An 18673-nucleotide genomic window follows, 5' to 3' on the forward strand; every position below is an offset into this window, starting at 1 on the left:
TATGGTCCCGTCTAGTTATTTATATCCAGTCTATGGTCCCGTCTAGTTATTTATATCCAGTCTATGGTCCCCTCTAGTTATTTATATCCAGTCTATGGTCCCCTCTAGTTATTTATATCCAGTCTATGGTCCCCTCTAGTTATTTATATCCAGTCTATGGTCCTCTAGTTATTTTCCTCAAGTTATTTATATCCAGTCTATGGTCCTCTAGTTATTTATATCCAGTCTATGGTCCCCAAGTTATTTATATCCAGTCTATGGTCCCCTCTAGTTATTTATATCCAGTCTATGGTCCCCTCTAGTTATTTATATCCAGTCTATGGTCCCCTCTAGTTATTTATATCCAGTCTATGGTCTCCTCTAGTTATTTATATCCAGTCTATGGTCCCCTCTAGTTATTTATATCCAGTCTATGGTCCCCTCTAGTTATTTATATCCAGTCTATGGTCCTCTAGTTATTTATGTCCAGTCTATGGTCCTCTAGTTATTTATATCCAGTCTATGGTCCTCTAGTTATTTATATCCAGTCTATGGTCCCCTCTAGTTATTTATATCCAGTCTATGGTCCCGTCTAGTTATTTATATCCAGTCTATGGTCCCGTCTAGTTATTTATATCCAGTCTATGGTCCCCTCTAGTTATTTATATCCAGTCTATGGTCCCCTCTAGTTATTTATATCCAGTCTATGGTCCTCTAGTTATTTATATCCAGTCTATGGTCCTCTATACTCTAGTTATTTATATCCAGTCTATGGTCCTCTAGTTATTTATATCCAGTCTATGGTCCCCAAGTTATTTATATCCAGTCTATGGTCCCGTCTAGTTATTTATATCCAGTCTATGGTCCCGTCTAGTTATTTATATCCAGTCTATGGTCCCGTCTAGTTATTTATATCCAGTCTATGGTCCCCTCTAGTTATTTATATCCAGTCTATGGTCCCCTCTAGTTATTTATATCCAGTCTATGGTCCTCTAGTTATTTTCCTCAAGTTATTTATATCCAGTCTATGGTCCTCTAGTTATTTATATCCAGTCTATGGTCCCCAAGTTATTTATATCCAGTCTATGGTCCCCTCTAGTTATTTATATCCAGTCTATGGTCCCCTCTAGTTATTTATATCCAGTCTATGGTCCCCTCTAGTTATTTATATCCAGTCTATGGTCTCCTCTAGTTATTTATATCCAGTCTATGGTCTCCTCTAGTTGTTTATATCCATTCTATGGTCCCCTCTAGTTATTTATATCCAGTCTATGGTCCCCTCTAGTTATTTATATCCAGTCTATGGTCCCCTCTAGTTATTTATATCCAGTCTATGGTCCCCTCTAGTTATTTATATCCAGTCTATGGTCCCCTCTAGTTATTTATATCCAGTCTATGGTCCCTCTAGTTATTTATATCCAGGCTATGGTCTCCTCTAGTTATTTATATCCAGTCTGATTGTCCTCGCTGGTTATTTATATCCAGTCTATGGTCCTCTAGTTATTTATATCCAGTCTATAGTCCCGTCTAGTTATTTATATCCAGTCTATGGTCCCCTCTAGTTATTTATATCCAGTCTATGGTCCCTCTAGTTATTTATATCCAGTCAATGGTCTCCTCTAGTTATTTATATCCAGTCTATGGTCCTCTAGTTATTTATGTCCAGTCTATGGTCCCTCTAGTTATTTATATCCAGTCTATGGTCCTCTAGTTATTTATATCCAGTCTATGGTCCCCTCTAGTTATTTATATCCAGTCTATGGTCCCCTCTAGTTATTTATATCCAGTCTATGGTCCCCTCTAGTTATTTATATCCAGTCTATGGTCCCCTCTAGTTATTTATATCCAGTCTATGGTCTCCTCTAGTTATTTATATCCAGTCTATGGTCCTCGCTGGTTATTTATATCCAGTCTATGGTCCTCTAGTTATTTATATCCAGTCTATAGTCCCTCTAGTTATTTATATCCAGTCTATGGTCCCCTCTAGTTATTTATATCCAGTCTATGGTCCTCTAGTTATTTATATCTAGTCAATGGTCTCCTCTAGTTATTTATATCCAGTCTATGGTCCTCTAGTTATTTATGTCCAGTCTATGGTCCTCTAGTTATTTATATCCAGTCTATGGTCCTCTAGTTATTTATATCCAGTCTATGGTCCCCTCTAGTTATTTATATCCAGTCTATGGTCCCCTCTAGTTATTTATATCCAGTCTATGGTCCCCTCTAGTTATTTATATCCAGTCTATGGTCCCCTCTAGTTATTTATATCCAGTCTATGGTCCCCTCTAGTTATTTATATCCAGTCTATGGTCCCCTCTAGTTATTTATATCCAGGCTATGGTCTCCTCTAGTTATTTATATCCAGTCGATTGTCCTCGCTGGTTATTTATATCCAGTCTATGGTCCTCTAGTTATTTATATCCAGTCTATAGTCCCGTCTAGTTATTTATATCCAGTCTATGGTCCCCTCTAGTTATTTATATCCAGTCTATGGTCCTCTAGTTATTTATATCCAGTCAATGGTCTCCTCTAGTTATTTATATCCAGTCTATGGTCCTCTAGTTATTTATGTCCAGTCTATGGTCCTCTAGTTATTTATATCCAGTCTATGGTCCTCTAGTTATTTATATCCAGTCTATGGTCCCCTCTAGTTATTTATATCCAGTCTATGGTCCCGTCTAGTTATTTATATCCAGTCTATGGTCCCGTCTAGTTATTTATATCCAGTCTATGGTCCCCTCTAGTTATTTATATCCAGTCTATGGTCCCCTCTAGTTATTTATATCCAGTCTATGGTCCCCTCTAGTTATTTATATCCAGTCTATGGTCCTCTAGTTATTTTCCTCAAGTTATTTATATCCAGTCTATGGTCCTCTAGTTATTTATATCCAGTCTATGGTCCCCAAGTTATTTATATCCAGTCTATGGTCCCCTCTAGTTATTTATATCCAGTCTATGGTCCCCTCTAGTTATTTATATCCAGTCTATGGTCTCCTCTATTTATTTATATCCAGTCTATGGTCCCCTCTAGTTACTTATATCCAGTCTATGGTCCCGTCTAGTTATTTATATCCAGTCTATGGTCCCGTCTAGTTATTTATATCCAGTCTATGGTCCCCTCTAGTTATTTATATCCAGTCTATGGTCCCCTCTAGTTATTTATATCCAGTCTATGGTCCCCTCTAGTTATTTATATCCAGTCTATGGTCCTCTAGTTATTTATATCCAGTCTATGGTCCTCTAATTATTTTCCTCAAGTTATTTATATCCAGTCTATGGTCCTCTAGTTATTTATATCCAGTCTATGGTCCCCAAGTTATTTATATCCAGTCTATGGTCCCCTCTAGTTATTTATATCCAGTCTATGGTCCCCTCTAGTTATTTATATCCATTCTATGGTCTCCTCTAGTTGTTTATATCCAGTCTATGGTCCCCTCTAGTTATTTATATCCATTCTATGGTCCCCTCTAGTTATTTATATCCATTCTATGGTCCCCTCTAGTTATTTATATCCAGTCTATGGTCCCCTCTAGTTATTTATATCCAGTCTATGGTCCCCTCTAGTTATTTATATCCAGTCTATGGTCTCCTCTAGTTATTTATATCCAGTCTATGGTCCTCTAGTTATTTATATCCAGTCTATGGTCCTCTAGTTATTTATATCCAGTCTATGGTCCTCTAGTATTTTCCTCTAGTTATTTATATCCAGTCTATGGTCCCTCTAGTTATTTATATCCAGTCTATGGTCCCGTCTAGTTATTTATATCCAGTCTATGGTCCCCTCTAGTTATTTATATCCAGTCTATGGTCCCCTCTAGTTATTTATATCCAGTCTATGGTCCGCTAGTTATTTATATAAAGTCTATGGTCTCTTCTAGTTATTTATATCCAATCTATGGTCCTCTACTTATTTTCCTCTAGTTATTTATATCCAGTCTATGGTCCTCTAGTTATTTATATCCAGTCTATGGTCCCCTCTAGTTATTTATATCCATTCTATGGTCCCCTCTAGTTATTTATATCCATTCTATGGTCCCCTCTAGTTATTTATATCCAGTCTATGGTCCCCTCTAGTTATTTATATCCAGTCTATGGTCCCCTCTAGTTATTTATATCCAGTCTATGGTCTCCTCTAGTTATTTATATCCAGTCTATGGTCCTCTAGTTATTTATATCCAGTCTATGGTCCTCTAGTTATTTATATCCAGTCTATGGTCCTCTAGTTATTTTCCTCTAGTTATTTATATCCAGTCTATGGTCCCGTCTAGTTATTTATATCCAGTCTATGGTCCCCTCTAGTTATTTATATCTAGTCTATGGTCCCCTCTAGTTATTTATATCCAGTCTATGGTCCTCTAGTTATTTATATCCAGTCTATGGTCTCTTCTAGTTATTTATATCCAGTCTATGGTCCCCAAGTTATTTATATCCAGTCTATGGTCCCCTCTAGTTATTTATATCCAGTCTATGGTCTCCTCTAGTTATTTATATCCAGTCTATGGTCCTCTAGTTATTTATATCCAGTCTATGGTCCCTCTAGTTATTTATATCCAGTCTATGGTCCTCTAGTTTTTCCTCTAGTTATTTATATCCAGTCTATGGTCCCGTCTAGTTATTTATATCCAGTCTATGGTCCCCTCTAGTTATTTATATCTAGTCTATGGTCCCCTCTAGTTATTTATATCCAGTCTATGGTCCTCTAGTTATTTATATCCAGTCTATGGTCTCTTCTAGTTATTTATATCCAGTCTATGGTCCTCTACTTATTTTCCTCTAGTTATTTATATCCAGTCTATGGTCCTCTAGTTATTTATATCCAGTCTATGGTCCCCAAGTTATTTATATCCAGTCTATGGTCCCCTCTAGTTATTTATATCCAGTCTATGGTCCCCTCTAGTTATTTATATCCAGTCTATGGTCCCCTCTAGTAATTTATATCCAGTCTATGGTCTCCTCTAGTTATTTATATCCATTCTATGGTCCCCTCTAGTTCTTTATATCCAGTCTATGGTCTCCTCTAGTTGTTTATATCCATTCTATGGTCCCCTCTAGTTATTTATATCCAGTCTATGGTCTCCTCTAGTTGTTTATATCCAGTCTATGGTCCCCTCTAGTTATTTATATCCATTCTATGGTCCCCTCTAGTTATTTATATCCATTCTATGGTCCCCTCTAGTTATTTATATCCAGTCTATGGTCCCCTCTAGTTATTTATATCCAGTCTATGGTCCCCTCTAGTTATTTATATCCAGTCTATGGTCCTCTAGTTATTTTCCTCTAGTTATATATATCCAGTCTATGGTCCCCTCTAGTTATTTATATCCAGTCTATGGTCCTCTAGTTATTTATATCCAGTCTATGGTCCCCTCTAGTTATTTATATCCAGTCTATTGTCCCCTCTAGTTATTTATATCCAGTCTATGGTCCCCTCTAGTTATTTATATCCAGTCTATGGTCCCCTCTAGTTATTTATATCCAGTCTATGGTCCTCTAGTTATTTATATCCAGTCTATGGTCCTCTAGTTATTTATATCCAGTCTATGGTCCCCAAGTTATTTATATCCAGTCTATGGTCCCCTCTAGTTATTTATATCCAGTCTATGGTCCCCTCTAGTTATTTATATCCAGTCTATGGTCCCCTCTAGTTATTTATTTCCAGTCTATGGTCTCCTCTAGTTATTTATATCCAGTCTATGGTCTCCTCTAGTTGTTTATATCCATTCTATGGTCCCTCTAGTTATTTATATCCATTCTATGGTCCCCTCTAGTTATTTATATCCATTCTATGGTCCCGTCTAGTTATTTATATCCAGTCTATGGTCCCCTCTAGTTATTTATATCCAGTCTATGGTCCCCTCTAGTTATTTATATCCAGTCTATGGTCCTCTAGTTATTTATATCCAGTCTATGATCCTCTAGTTATTTTCCTCTAGTTATATATATCCAGTCTATGGTCCCCTCTAGTTATTTATATCCAGTCTATGGTCCTCTAGTTATTTATATCCAGTCTATGGTCCCCTCTAGTTATTTATATCCAGTCTATTGTCCCCTCTAGTTATTTATATCCAGTCTATGGTCCCCTCTAGTTATTTATATCCAGTCTATGGTCCCCTCTAGTTATTTATATCCAGGCTATGGTCTCCTCTAGTTATTTATATCCAGTCTATTGTCCTCGCTGGTTATTTATATCCAGTCTATGGTCCCTCTAGTTATTTATATCCAGTCTATGGTCCCGTCTAGTTATTTATATCCAGTCTATGGTCCCCTCTAGTTATTTATATCCAGTCTATGGTCCTCTTAGTTATTTATATCCAGTCAATGGTCTCCTCTAGTTATTTATGTCCAGTCTATGGTCCTCTAGTTATTTATATCCAGTCTATGGTCCTCTAGTTATTTATATCCAGTCTATGGTCCCCTCTAGTTATTTATATCCAGTCTATGGTCCCGTCTAGTTATTTATATCCAGTCTATGGTCCCGTCTAGTTATTTATATCCAGTCTATGGTCCCGTCTAGTTATTTATATCCAGTCTATGGTCCCCTCTAGTTATTTATATCCAGGCTATGGTCTCCTCTAGTTATTTATATCCAGTCTATTGTCCTCGCTGGTTATTTATATCCAGTCTATGGTCCTCTAGTTATTTATATCCAGTCTATAGTCCCGTCTAGTTATTTATATCCAGTCTATGGTCCCCTCTAGTTATTTATATCCAGTCTATGGTCCCTCTAGTTATTTATATCCAGTCAATGGTCTCCTCTAGTTATTTATATCCAGTCTATGGTCCTCTAGTTATTTATGTCCAGTCTATGGTCCTCTAGTTATTTATATCCAGTCTATGGTCCTCTAGTTATTTATATCCAGTCTATGGTCCCCTCTAGTTATTTATATCCAGTCTATGGTCCCGTCTAGTTATTTATATCCAGTCTATGGTCCCGTCTAGTTATTTATATCCAGTCTATGGTCCCCGTCTAGTTATTTATATCCAGTCTATGGTCCCCTCTAGTTATTTATATCCAGTCTATGGTCCCCTCTAGTTATTTATATCCAGTCTATGGTCCTCTAGTTATTTTCCTCAAGTTATTTATATCCAGTCTATGGTCCTCTAGTTATTTATATCCAGTCTATGGTCCCCAAGTTATTTATATCCAGTCTATGGTCCCCTCTAGTTATTTATATCCAGTCTATGGTCCCCTCTAGTTATTTATATCCAGTCTATGGTCCCCTCTAGTTATTTATATCCAGTCTATGGTCTCCTCTAGTTATTTATATCCAGTCTATGGTCTCCTCTAGTTGTTTATATCCATTCTATGGTCCCCTCTAGTTATTTATATCCATTCTATGGTCCCCTCTAGTTATTTATATCCATTCTATGGTCCCGTCTAGTTATTTATATCCAGTCTATGGTCCCCTCTAGTTATTTATATCCAGTCTATGGTCCCCTCTAGTTATTTATATCCAGTCTATGGTCCTCTAGTTATTTATGTCCAGTCTATGGTCCTCTAGTTATTTATATCCAGTCTATGGTCCTCTAGTTATTTATATCCAGTCTATGGTCCCCTCTAGTTATTTATATCCAGTCTATGGTCCCGTCTAGTTATTTATATCCAGTCTATGGTCCCGTCTAGTTATTTATATCCAGTCTATGGTCCCCTCTAGTTATTTATATCCAGTCTATGGTCCCCTCTAGTTATTTATATCCAGTCTATGGTCCTCTAGTTATTTATATCCAGTCTATGGTCCTCTATTATTTTCCTCAAGTTATTTATATCCAGTCTATGGTCCTCTAGTTATTTATATCCAGTCTATGGTCCCCAAGTTATTTATATCCAGTCTATGGTCCCCTCTAGTTATTTATATCCAGTCTATGGTCCCCTCTAGTTATTTATATCCAGTCTATGGTCCCCTCTAGTTATTTATATCCAGTCTATGGTCTCCTCTAGTTATTTATATCCAGTCTATGGTCTCCTCTAGTTGTTTATATCCATTCTATGGTCCCCTCTAGTTATTTATATCCATTCTATGGTCCCCTCTAGTTATTTATATCCAGTCTATGGTCCTCTAGTTATTTATATCCAGTCTATAGTCCCCTCTAGTTATTTATATCCAGTCTATGGTCCCCTCTAGTTATTTATATCCAGTCTATGGTCCTCTAGTTATTTATATCTAGTCAATGGTCTCCTCTAGTTATTTATATCCAGTCTATGGTCCTCTAGTTATTTATGTCCAGTCTATGGTCCTCTAGTTATTTATATCCAGTCTATGGTCCTCTAGTTATTTATATCCAGTCTATGGTCCCCTCTAGTTATTTATATCCAGTCTATGGTCCCGTCTAGTTATTTATATCCAGTCTATGGTCCCGTCTAGTTATTTATATCCAGTCTATGGTCCCCTCTAGTTATTTATATCCAGTCTATGGTCTCCTCTAGTTATTTATATCCAGTCTATGGTCCCCTCTAGTTATTTATATCCAGTCTATGGTCCCCTCTAGTTATTTATATCCAGTCTATGGTCCTCTAGTTATTTATGTCCAGTCTATGGTCCTCTAGTTATTTATATCCAGTCTATGGTCCTCTAGTTATTTATATCCAGTCTATGGTCCCCTCTAGTTATTTATATCCAGTCTATGGTCCCCTCTAGTTATTTATATCCAGTCTATGGTCCCCTCTAGTTATTTATATCCAGTCTATGGTCCCCTCTAGTTATTTATATCCAGTCTATGGTCCCCTCTAGTTATTTATATCCAGTCTATGGTCCTCTAGTTATTTATATCCAGTCTATGGTCCTCTATTCTCAAGTTATTTATATCCAGTCTATGGTCCTCTAGTTATTTATATCCAGTCTATGGTCCCCTAGTTATTTATATCCAGTCTATGGTCCCCTCTAGTTATTTATATCCAGTCTATGGTCCCCTCTAGTTATTTATATCCAGTCTATGGTCCCCTCTAGTTATTTATATCCAGTCTATGGTCCCCTCTAGTTATTTATATCCAGTCTATGGTCCCCTCTAGTTATTTATATCCAGTCTATGGTCCTCTAGTATTCCTCAAGTTATTTATATCCAGTCTATGGTCCTCTAGTTATTTATATCCAGTCTATGGTCCCCTAGTTATTTATATCCAGTCTATGGTCCCCTCTAGTTATTTATATCCAGTCTATGGTCCCCTCTAGTTATTTATATCCAGTCTATGGTCCCCTCTAGTTATTTATATCCAGTCTATGGTCTCCTCTAGTTATTTATATCCAGTCTATGGTCTCCTCTAGTTGTTTATATCCATTCTATGGTCCCCTCTAGTTATTTATATCCAGTCTATGGTCCCCTCTAGTTATTTATATCCATTCTATGGTCCCGTCTAGTTATTTATATCCAGTCTATGGTCCCCTCTAGTTATTTATATCCAGTCTATGGTCCCCTCTAGTTATTTATATCCAGTCTATGGTCCCTCTAGTTATTTATGTCCAGTCTATGGTCCTCTAGTTATTTATATCCAGTCTATGGTCCCCTCTAGTTATTTATATCCAGTCTATGGTCCTCTAGTTATTTATGTCCAGTCTATGGTCCTCTAGTTATTTATATCCAGTCTATGGTCCCTCTAGTTATTTATATCCAGTCTATGGTCCCCTCTAGTTATTTATATCCAGTCTATGGTCCCGTCTAGTTATTTATATCCAGTCTATGGTCCCGTCTAGTTATTTATATCCAGTCTATGGTCCCCTCTAGTTATTTATATCCAGTCTATGGTCCCCTCTAGTTATTTATATCCAGTCTATGGTCCTCTAGTTATTTATATCCAGTCTATGGTCCTCAGTTTTTCCTCAAGTTATTTATATCCAGTCTATGGTCCTCTAGTTATTTATATCCAGTCTATGGTCCCCAAGTTATTTATATCCAGTCTATGGTCCCCTCTAGTTATTTATATCCAGTCTATGGTCCCCTCTAGTTATTTATATCCAGTCTATGGTCCCCTCTAGTTATTTATATCCAGTCTATGGTCTCCTCTAGTTATTTATATCCAGTCTATGGTCTCCTCTCGTTGTTTATATCCAGTCTATGGTCCCCTCTAGTTATTTATATCCAGTCTATGGTCCCCTCTAGTTATTTATATCCATTCTATGGTCCCCTCTAGTTATTTATATCCAGTCTATGGTCCCCTCTAGTTATTTATATCCAGTCTATGGTCCCCTCTAGTTATTTATATCCAGTCTATGGTCCTCTAGTTATTTATGTCCAGTCTATGGTCCCTCTAGTTATTTATATCCAGTCTATGGTCCTCTAGTTATTTATATCCAGTCTATGGTCCCTCTAGTTATTTATATCCAGTCTATGGTCCCGTCTAGTTATTTATATCCAGTCTATGGTCCCCTCTAGTTATTTATATCCAGTCTATGGTCCCCTCTAGTTATTTATATCCAGTCTATGGTCCTCTAGTTATTTATATCCAGTCTATGGTCCTCTAGTATTTTCCTCTAGTTATTTATATCCAGTCTATGGTCCTCTAGTTATTTATATCCAGTCTATGGTCCCTCAAGTTATTTATATCCAGTCTATGGTCCCCTCTAGTTATTTATATCCAGTCTATGGTCCCCTCTAGTTATTTATATCCAGTCTATGGTCCCCTCTAGTTATTTATATCCAGTCTATGGTCTCCTCTAGTTATTTATATCCAGTCTATGGTCTCCTCTAGTTGTTTATATCCATTCTATGGTCCCTCTAGTTATTTATATCCATTCTATGGTCCCCTCTAGTTATTTATATCCAGTCTATGGTCCTCTAGTTATTTATATCCAGTCTATAGTCCCGTCTAGTTATTTATATCCAGTCTATGGTCCCCTCTAGTTATTTATATCCAGTCTATGGTCCTCTAGTTATTTATATCTAGTCAATGGTCTCCTCTAGTTATTTATATCCAGTCTATGGTCCTCTAGTTATTTATGTCCAGTCTATGGTCCTCTAGTTATTTATATCCAGTCTATGGTCCTCTAGTTATTTATATCCAGTCTATGGTCCCCTCTAGTTATTTATATCCAGTCTATGGTCCCGTCTAGTTATTTATATCCAGTCTATGGTCCCGTCTAGTTATTTATATCCAGTCTATGGTCCCGTCTAGTTATTTATATCCAGTCTATGGTCCCCTCTAGTTATTTATATCCAGTCTATGGTCTCCTCTAGTTATTTATATCCAGTCTATGGTCCCCTCTAGTTATTTATATCCAGTCTATGGTCCCCTCTAGTTATTTATATCCAGTCTATGGTCCCTCTAGTTATTTATGTCCAGTCTATGGTCCTCTAGTTATTTATATCCAGTCTATGGTCCTCTAGTTATTTATATCCAGTCTATGGTCCCTCTAGTTATTTATATCCAGTCTATGGTCCCGTCTAGTTATTTATATCCAGTCTATGGTCCCGTCTAGTTATTTATATCCAGTCTATGGTCCCCTCTAGTTATTTATATCCAGTCTATGGTCCCCTCTAGTTATTTATATCCAGTCTATGGTCCTCTAGTTATTTATATCCAGTCTATGGTCCTCTAGTTATTTATATCCAGTCTATGGTCCTCTAGTTATTTATATCCAGTCTATGGTCCCCCTAGTTATTTATATCCAGTCTATGGTCCCGTCTAGTTATTTATATCCAGTCTATGGTCCCGTCTAGTTATTTATATCCAGTCTATGGTCCCGTCTAGTTATTTATATCCAGTCTATGGTCCCCTCTAGTTATTTATATCCAGTCTATGGTCCCCTCTAGTTATTTATATCCAGTCTATGGTCCTCTAGTTATTTTCCTCAAGTTATTTATATCCAGTCTATGGTCCTCTAGTTATTTATATCCAGTCTATGGTCCCCAAGTTATTTATATCCAGTCTATGGTCCCCTCTAGTTATTTATATCCAGTCTATGGTCCCCTCTAGTTATTTATATCCAGTCTATGGTCCCCTCTAGTTATTTATATCCAGTCTATGGTCTCCTCTAGTTATTTATATCCAGTCTATGGTCTCCTCTAGTTGTTTATATCCATTCTATGGTCCCCTCTAGTTATTTATATCCATTCTATGGTCCCCTCTAGTTATTTATATCCATTCTATGGTCCCGTCTAGTTATTTATATCCAGTCTATGGTCCCCTCTAGTTATTTATATCCAGTCTATGGTCCCCTCTAGTTATTTATATCCAGTCTATGGTCCTCTAGTTATTTATGTCCAGTCTATGGTCCTCTAGTTATTTATATCCAGTCTATGGTCCCCTCTAGTTATTTATATCCAGTCTATGGTCCTCTAGTTATTTATGTCCAGTCTATGGTCCTCTAGTTATTTATATCCAGTCTATGGTCCTCTAGTTATTTATGTCCAGTCTATGGTCCCCTCTAGTTATTTATATCCAGTCTATGGTCCCGTCTAGTTATTTATATCCAGTCTATGGTCCCGTCTAGTTATTTATATCCAGTCTATGGTCCCCTCTAGTTATTTATATCCAGTCTATGGTCCCGTCTAGTTATTTATATCCAGTCTATGGTCCTCTAGTTATTTATATCCAGTCTATGGTCCTCTAGTTTTTCCTCAAGTTATTTATATCCAGTCTATGGTCCTCTAGTTATTTATATCCAGTCTATGGTCCTCAAGTTATTTATCCTATGTCCCTCTAGTTATTTATATCCAGTCTATGGTCCCCTCTAGTTATTTATATCCAGTCTATGGTCCCCTCTAGTTATTTATATCCAGTCTATGGTCTCCTCTAGTTATTTATATCCAGTCTATGGTCTCCTCTAGTTGTTTATATCCATTCTATGGTCCCCTCTAGTTATTTATATCCATTCTATGGTCCCCTCTAGTTATTTATATCCATTCTATGGTCCCGTCTAGTTATTTATATCCAGTCTATGGTCCCCTCTAGTTATTTATATCCAGTCTATGGTCCCCTCTAGTTATTTATATCCAGTCTATGGTCCCCTCTAGTTATTTATATCCAGGCTATGGTCTCCTCTAGTTATTTATATCCAGTCGATTGTCCTCGCTGGTTATTTATATCCAGTCTATGGTCCTCTAGTTATTTATATCCAGTCTATAGTCCCGTCTAGTTATTTATATCCAGTCTATGGTCCCCTCTAGTTATTTATATCCAGTCTATGGTCCTCTAGTTATTTATATCTAGTCAATGGTCTCCTCTAGTTATTTATATCCAGTCTATGGTCCTCTAGTTATTTATGTCCAGTCTATGGTCCTCTAGTTATTTATATCCAGTCTATGGTCCTCTAGTTATTTATATCCAGTCTATGGTCCCCTCTAGTTATTTATATCCAGTCTATGGTCCGTCTAGTTATTTATATCCAGTCTATGGTCCTCTAGTTATTTATATCCAGTCTATGGTCCTCTAGTTATTTATATCCAGTCTATGGTCCCCTCTAGTTATTTATATCCAGTCTATGGTCCCGTCTAGTTATTTATATCCAGTCTATGGTCCCGTCTAGTTATTTATATCCAGTCTATGGTCCCGTCTAGTTATTTATATCCAGTCTATGGTCCCGTCTAGTTATTTATATCCAGTCTATGGTCCCCTCTAGTTATTTATATCCAGTCTATGGTCCCCTCTAGTTATTTATATCCAGTCTATGGTCCTCTAGTTATTTTCCTCAAGTTATTTATATCCAGTCTATGGTCCTCTAGTTATTTATATCCAGTCTATGGTCCCCAAGTTATTTATATCCAGTCTATGGTCCCCTCTAGTTATTTATATCCAGTCTATGGTCCCCTCTAGTTATTTATATCCAGTCTATGGTCCCCTCTAGTTATTTATATCCAGTCTATGGTCTCCTCTAGTTATTTATATCCAGTCTATGGTCTCCTCTAGTTGTTTATATCCATTCTATGGTCCCCTCTAGTTATTTATATCCAGTCTATGGTCCCCTCTAGTTATTTATATCCAGTCTATGGTCCTCTAGTTATTTATATCCAGTCTATGATCCTCTAGTTATTTTCCTCTAGTTATTTATATCCAGTCTATGGTCCTCTAGTTATTTTCCTCTAGTTATTTATATCCAGTCTATGGTCCCCTCTAGTTATTTATATCCAGTCTATGGTCCCCTCTAGTTATTTATATCCAGTCTATGGTCCTCTAGTTATTTATATCCAGTCTATGGTCTCTTCTAGTTATTTATATCCAGTCTATGGTCCTCTAGTTATTTTCCTCTAGTTATTTATATCCAGTCTATGGTCCTCTAGTTATTTATATCCAGTCTATGGTCCCCAAGTTATTTATATCCAGTCTATGGTCTCCTCTAGTTATTTATATCCAGTCTATGGTCTCCTCTAGTTGTTTATATCCATTCTATGGTCCCCTCTAGTTATTTATATCCATTCTATGGTCCCCTCTAGTTATTTATATCCATTCTATGGTCCCCTCTAGTTATTTATAGCCATTCTATGGTCCCCTCTAGTTATTTATATCCAGTCTATGGTCCTCTAGTTATTTATATCCAGTCTATGGTCCTCTAGTTATTTATATCCAGTCTATGGTCCCCTCTAGTTATTTATATCCAGTCTATGGTCCCCTCTAGTTTTTTATTTCCAGTCTATGGTCCCGTCTAGTTATTTATATCCAGTCTATGGTCCCGTCTAGTTATTTATATCCAGTCTATGGTCCCGTCTAGTTTCTTATTTCCAGTCTATGGTCCCGTCTAGTTATTTATATCCAGTCTATTGTCCTCTAGTTATTTATATCCAGTCTATGGTCCCCCCTAGTTATTTATTTCCAGTCTATGGTCCCCCCTAGTTATTTATATCCAGTCTATGGTCCCCCCTAGTTATTTATATCCAGTCTATGGTCTCCTCTAGTTATTTATATCCAGTCTATGGTCTCCTCTAGTTATTTATATCCAGTCTATTGTCTCCTCTAGTTTTTTATATCCAGTCTATGGTCCCGTCTAGTTATTTATATCCAGTATATGGTCCCGTCTAGTTATTTATATCCAGTCTATGGTCCCGTCTAGTTATTTATATCCAGTCTATGGTCCTCTAGTTATTTATATCCAGTCTATGGTCCTCTAGTTATTTATATCCAGTCTATGGTCCCCAAGTTAGTTATTTATATCCAGTCTATGGTCCCCTCTAGTTATTTATATCCAGTCTATGGTCCTCTTTAGTTATTTATATCCAGTCTATGGTCCCCAAGTTATTTATATCCAGTCTATGGTCCCCTCTAGTTATTTATATCCAGTCTATGGTCCCCCTAGTTATTTATATCCAGTCTATGGTCTCCTCTATTTATTTATATCCAGTCTATGGTCTCCTCTAGTTATTTATATCCAGTCTATGGTCCCCTAGTTATTTATATCCAGTCTATGGTCCTCTAGTTATTTATATCCAGTCTATGGTCTCCTCTAGTTATTTATATCCAGTCTATGGTCTCCTCTAGTTATTTATATCCAGTCTATGGTCCCCTCTAGTTATTTATATCCAGTCTATGGTCCCCTCTAGTTATTTATATCCAGTCTATGGTCCCCTCTAGTTATTTATATCCAGTCTATGGTCCCCTCTAGTTATTTATATCCAGTCTATGGTCCCCTCTAGTTATTTATATCCAGTCTATGGTCCCCTCTAGTTATTTATATTCATTCTATGGTCCCCTCTAGTTATTTATATTCATTCTATGGTCCCCTCTAGTTATTTATATCCATTCTATGGTCCCCTCTAGTTATTTATATCCATTCTATGGTCCCCTCTAGTTATTTATATCCAGTCTATGGTCCCGTCTAGTTATTTATATCCAGTCTATGGTCCCGTCTAGTTATTTATATCCAGTCTATTGTCCTCTAGTTATTTATATCCAGTCTATGGTCCCCCCTAGTTATTTATTTCCAGTCTATGGTCCCCCCTAGTTATTTATATCCAGTCTATGGTCCCCCCTAGTTATTTATATCCAGTCTATGGTCTCCTCTAGTTATTTATATCCAGTCTATGGTCTCCTCTAGTTATTTATATCCAGTCTGTTGTCTCCTCTAGTTATTTATATCCAGTCTATTGTCTCCTCTAGTTTTTTATATCCAGTCTATGGTCCCGTCTAGTTATTTATATCCAGTCTATGGTCCCGTCTAGTTATTTATATCCAGTCTATGGTCCCGTCTAGTTATTTATATCCAGTCTATGGTCCCGTCTAGTTATTTATATCCAGTCTATGGTACCTCCTAGTTATTTATATCCAGTCTATGGTCTCCTCTAGTTATTTATATCCAGTCTATGGTCCTCTAGTTATTTATATCCAGTCTATGGTCCTCTAGTTATTTATATCCAGTCTATGGTCCCCAAGTTATTTATATCCAGTCTATGGTCCCCTCTAGTTATTTATATCCAGTCTATGGTCCCCTCTAGTTATTTATATCCAGTCTATGGTCCCCTCTAGTTATTTATATCCAGTCTATGGTCCCCTCTAGTTATTTATATCCAGTCTATGGTCTCCTCTAGTTGTTTATATCCATTCTATGGTCCCCTCTAGTTATTTATATTCATTCTATGGTCCCCTCTAGTTATTTATATCCATTCTATGGTCCCCTCTAGTTATTTATATCCATTCTCTGGTCCCCTCTAGTTATTTATATCCATTCTCTGGTCCCCTCTAGTTATTTATATCCAGTCTATGGTCCCCTCTAGTTATTTATATCCAGTCTATGATCCTCTAGTTATTTTCCTCTAGTTATTTATATCCAGTCTATGGTCCCCTCTAGTTATTTATATCCAGTCTATTGTCCCCTCTGGATATAAATAACTAGTCTATGGTCCCCTCTAGTTATTTATATCCAGTCTATGGTCCCCTCTAGTTATTTATATCCAGGCTATGGTCTCCTCTAGTTATTTATATCCAGTCTGTTGTCTCCTCTAGTTATTTATATCCAGTCTATGGTCCCGTCTAGTTATTTATATCCAGTCTATGGTCCCGTCTAGTTATTTATATCCAGTCTATGGTCCCGTCTAGTTATTTATATCCAGTCTATGGTCCCGTCTAGTTATTTATATCCAGTCTATGGTCTCCTCTAGTTATTTATATCCAGTCTATGGTCTCCTCTAGTTATTTATATCCAGTCTATGGTCTCCTCTAGTTATTTATAGCCAGTCTATGGTCCTCTAGTTATTTATATCCAGTCTATGGTCTCCTCTAGTTATTTATATCCAGTCTATGGTCTCCTCTAGTTATTTATATCCAGTCTGTTGTCTCCTCTAGTTATTTATATCCAGTCTATTGTCTCCTCTAGTTTTTTATATCCAGTCTATGGTCCCGTCTAGTTATTTATATCCAGTCTATGGTCCCGTCTAGTTATTTATATCCAGTCTATGGTCCCGTCTAGTTATTTATAGCCAGTCTATGGTACCTCCTAGTTATTTATATCCAGTCTATGGTCCTCTAGTTATTTATATCCAGTCTATGGTCTCCTCTAGTTATTTATATCCAGTCTATGGTCTCCTCTAGTTATTTATATCCAGTCTATGGTCTCCTCTAGTTATTTATATCCAGTCTATGGTCTCCTCTAGTTATTTATATCCAGTCTATCGTCTCCTCCAATTAAAATAGATACTTCATGCTTTGCACTATTGCGACCCTCTGCTCACTAGGAGCTAAACGTCGTAAAGTCGTACTTGAATGGCTCTGTTTACTGGTCTCGTTCTGCTAAGTAGAGCTTGTTGTCCTGCATCTGGCCCCCAGGAGAGGAGCTGATCTACCTGGACCCCCACACTACCCAGCCTGCAGTAGAGCCCTGTGAGGACAGCCAGGTCCCTGACGACACTTACCACTGTCAGCACCCGCCATGCCGCATGCACATCTGTGAAATAGACCCCTCCATCGCAGTGGTAAGAGAACCAGAGACTTAGGGCTAAGTGGGTTGAGGTCAAAAGGTAGAGCAATACTTCAGCTTGCTTACACTTTTAGCAAGCAGCAGGTATATCTTAATGATAGCATTTAGCTAAATATTATTTTGCTGACCACTATTTGAAGTGAATGACTAAACGTTGCCTCTGTTGGTTAGGTGTGATTTCAGCTCTAGGGATTTGCGTTTTATTTTGCTGACACAGTAAAGCAGATGTTTGTCCTACAGCTGTCCTTTTTTTCTGATGCTTACCAGGGTTTCTTCTGCAGAACGGAGGACGACTTTGATGACTGGTGTATGCGCTTCCGAAAGGTACTGTACGATGTTTCATCAAAGGGATACAAATATAGGAGGTTATCAATTCACCTCAGCACTAAACCTCTTTTCAGAACGGTTAGGGGTGTCAGTTGTCCCCGCTAAATGGGTCAACCTGGTTAAATAACGGTTACTTCATCGGGGCAGTTGTTTTCGTTGTGGTTCAGTGAGCCAGGTCCTGCGAGCATTGACTCCTCGTAATTCTCCCAGCGTGTACTAACCATTATTTTTCTGCTCTTTCTTCAGTTGTCCCACACTAGAGCAGGTCTGCCCATGTTTGAACTGGTAGACTGTCAACCATCTCACTTCGCCTGTTCTGTAGACGTTCTCAACCTCAATCCTGGTAAACATCAAACACTTGACCTACATTCTCTTGACCTGTGGGGGGGGATCGAGGAAGGGATATTGTGATTTAGTTCTCTTTACAGATTGAGGCTGGGATTCAGTCAGAGAGGTGCGTTGTCAACATGCGCCTTTTAAAAGGCAATTATCCCTGCAGATGTCAGCTCAAGTGTAAATGACCTTTAAATGCCAAG

The 18673-nt window shown here is 37.5% G+C and overlaps 1 protein-coding gene across 4 annotated transcripts in view; it reads left to right on the top strand.

The window, feature by feature from the left end:
- The window catches only part of atg4b (autophagy related 4B, cysteine peptidase), a 142565-nt gene that overhangs the window by 123040 nt on the left and 852 nt on the right, over nucleotides 1-18673 (top strand). For all 4 annotated transcript variants that reach the window (XM_045687145.1, XM_045687144.1, NM_001139775.1 and 1 more), the window contains 3 exons: nucleotides 17660-17805; nucleotides 18078-18134; nucleotides 18384-18480. In XM_045687145.1, the coding sequence (XP_045543101.1) occupies nucleotides 17660-17805; nucleotides 18078-18134; nucleotides 18384-18480 (300 nt within the window). The remainder of the gene's footprint in view (nucleotides 1-17659; nucleotides 17806-18077; nucleotides 18135-18383; nucleotides 18481-18673) is intronic.

The sequence above is a fragment of the Salmo salar genome, chromosome ssa10 (assembly GCF_905237065.1).
Source record: "Salmo salar chromosome ssa10, Ssal_v3.1, whole genome shotgun sequence".
In the NCBI taxonomy this organism is placed as follows: domain Eukaryota; kingdom Metazoa; phylum Chordata; class Actinopteri; order Salmoniformes; family Salmonidae; genus Salmo; species Salmo salar.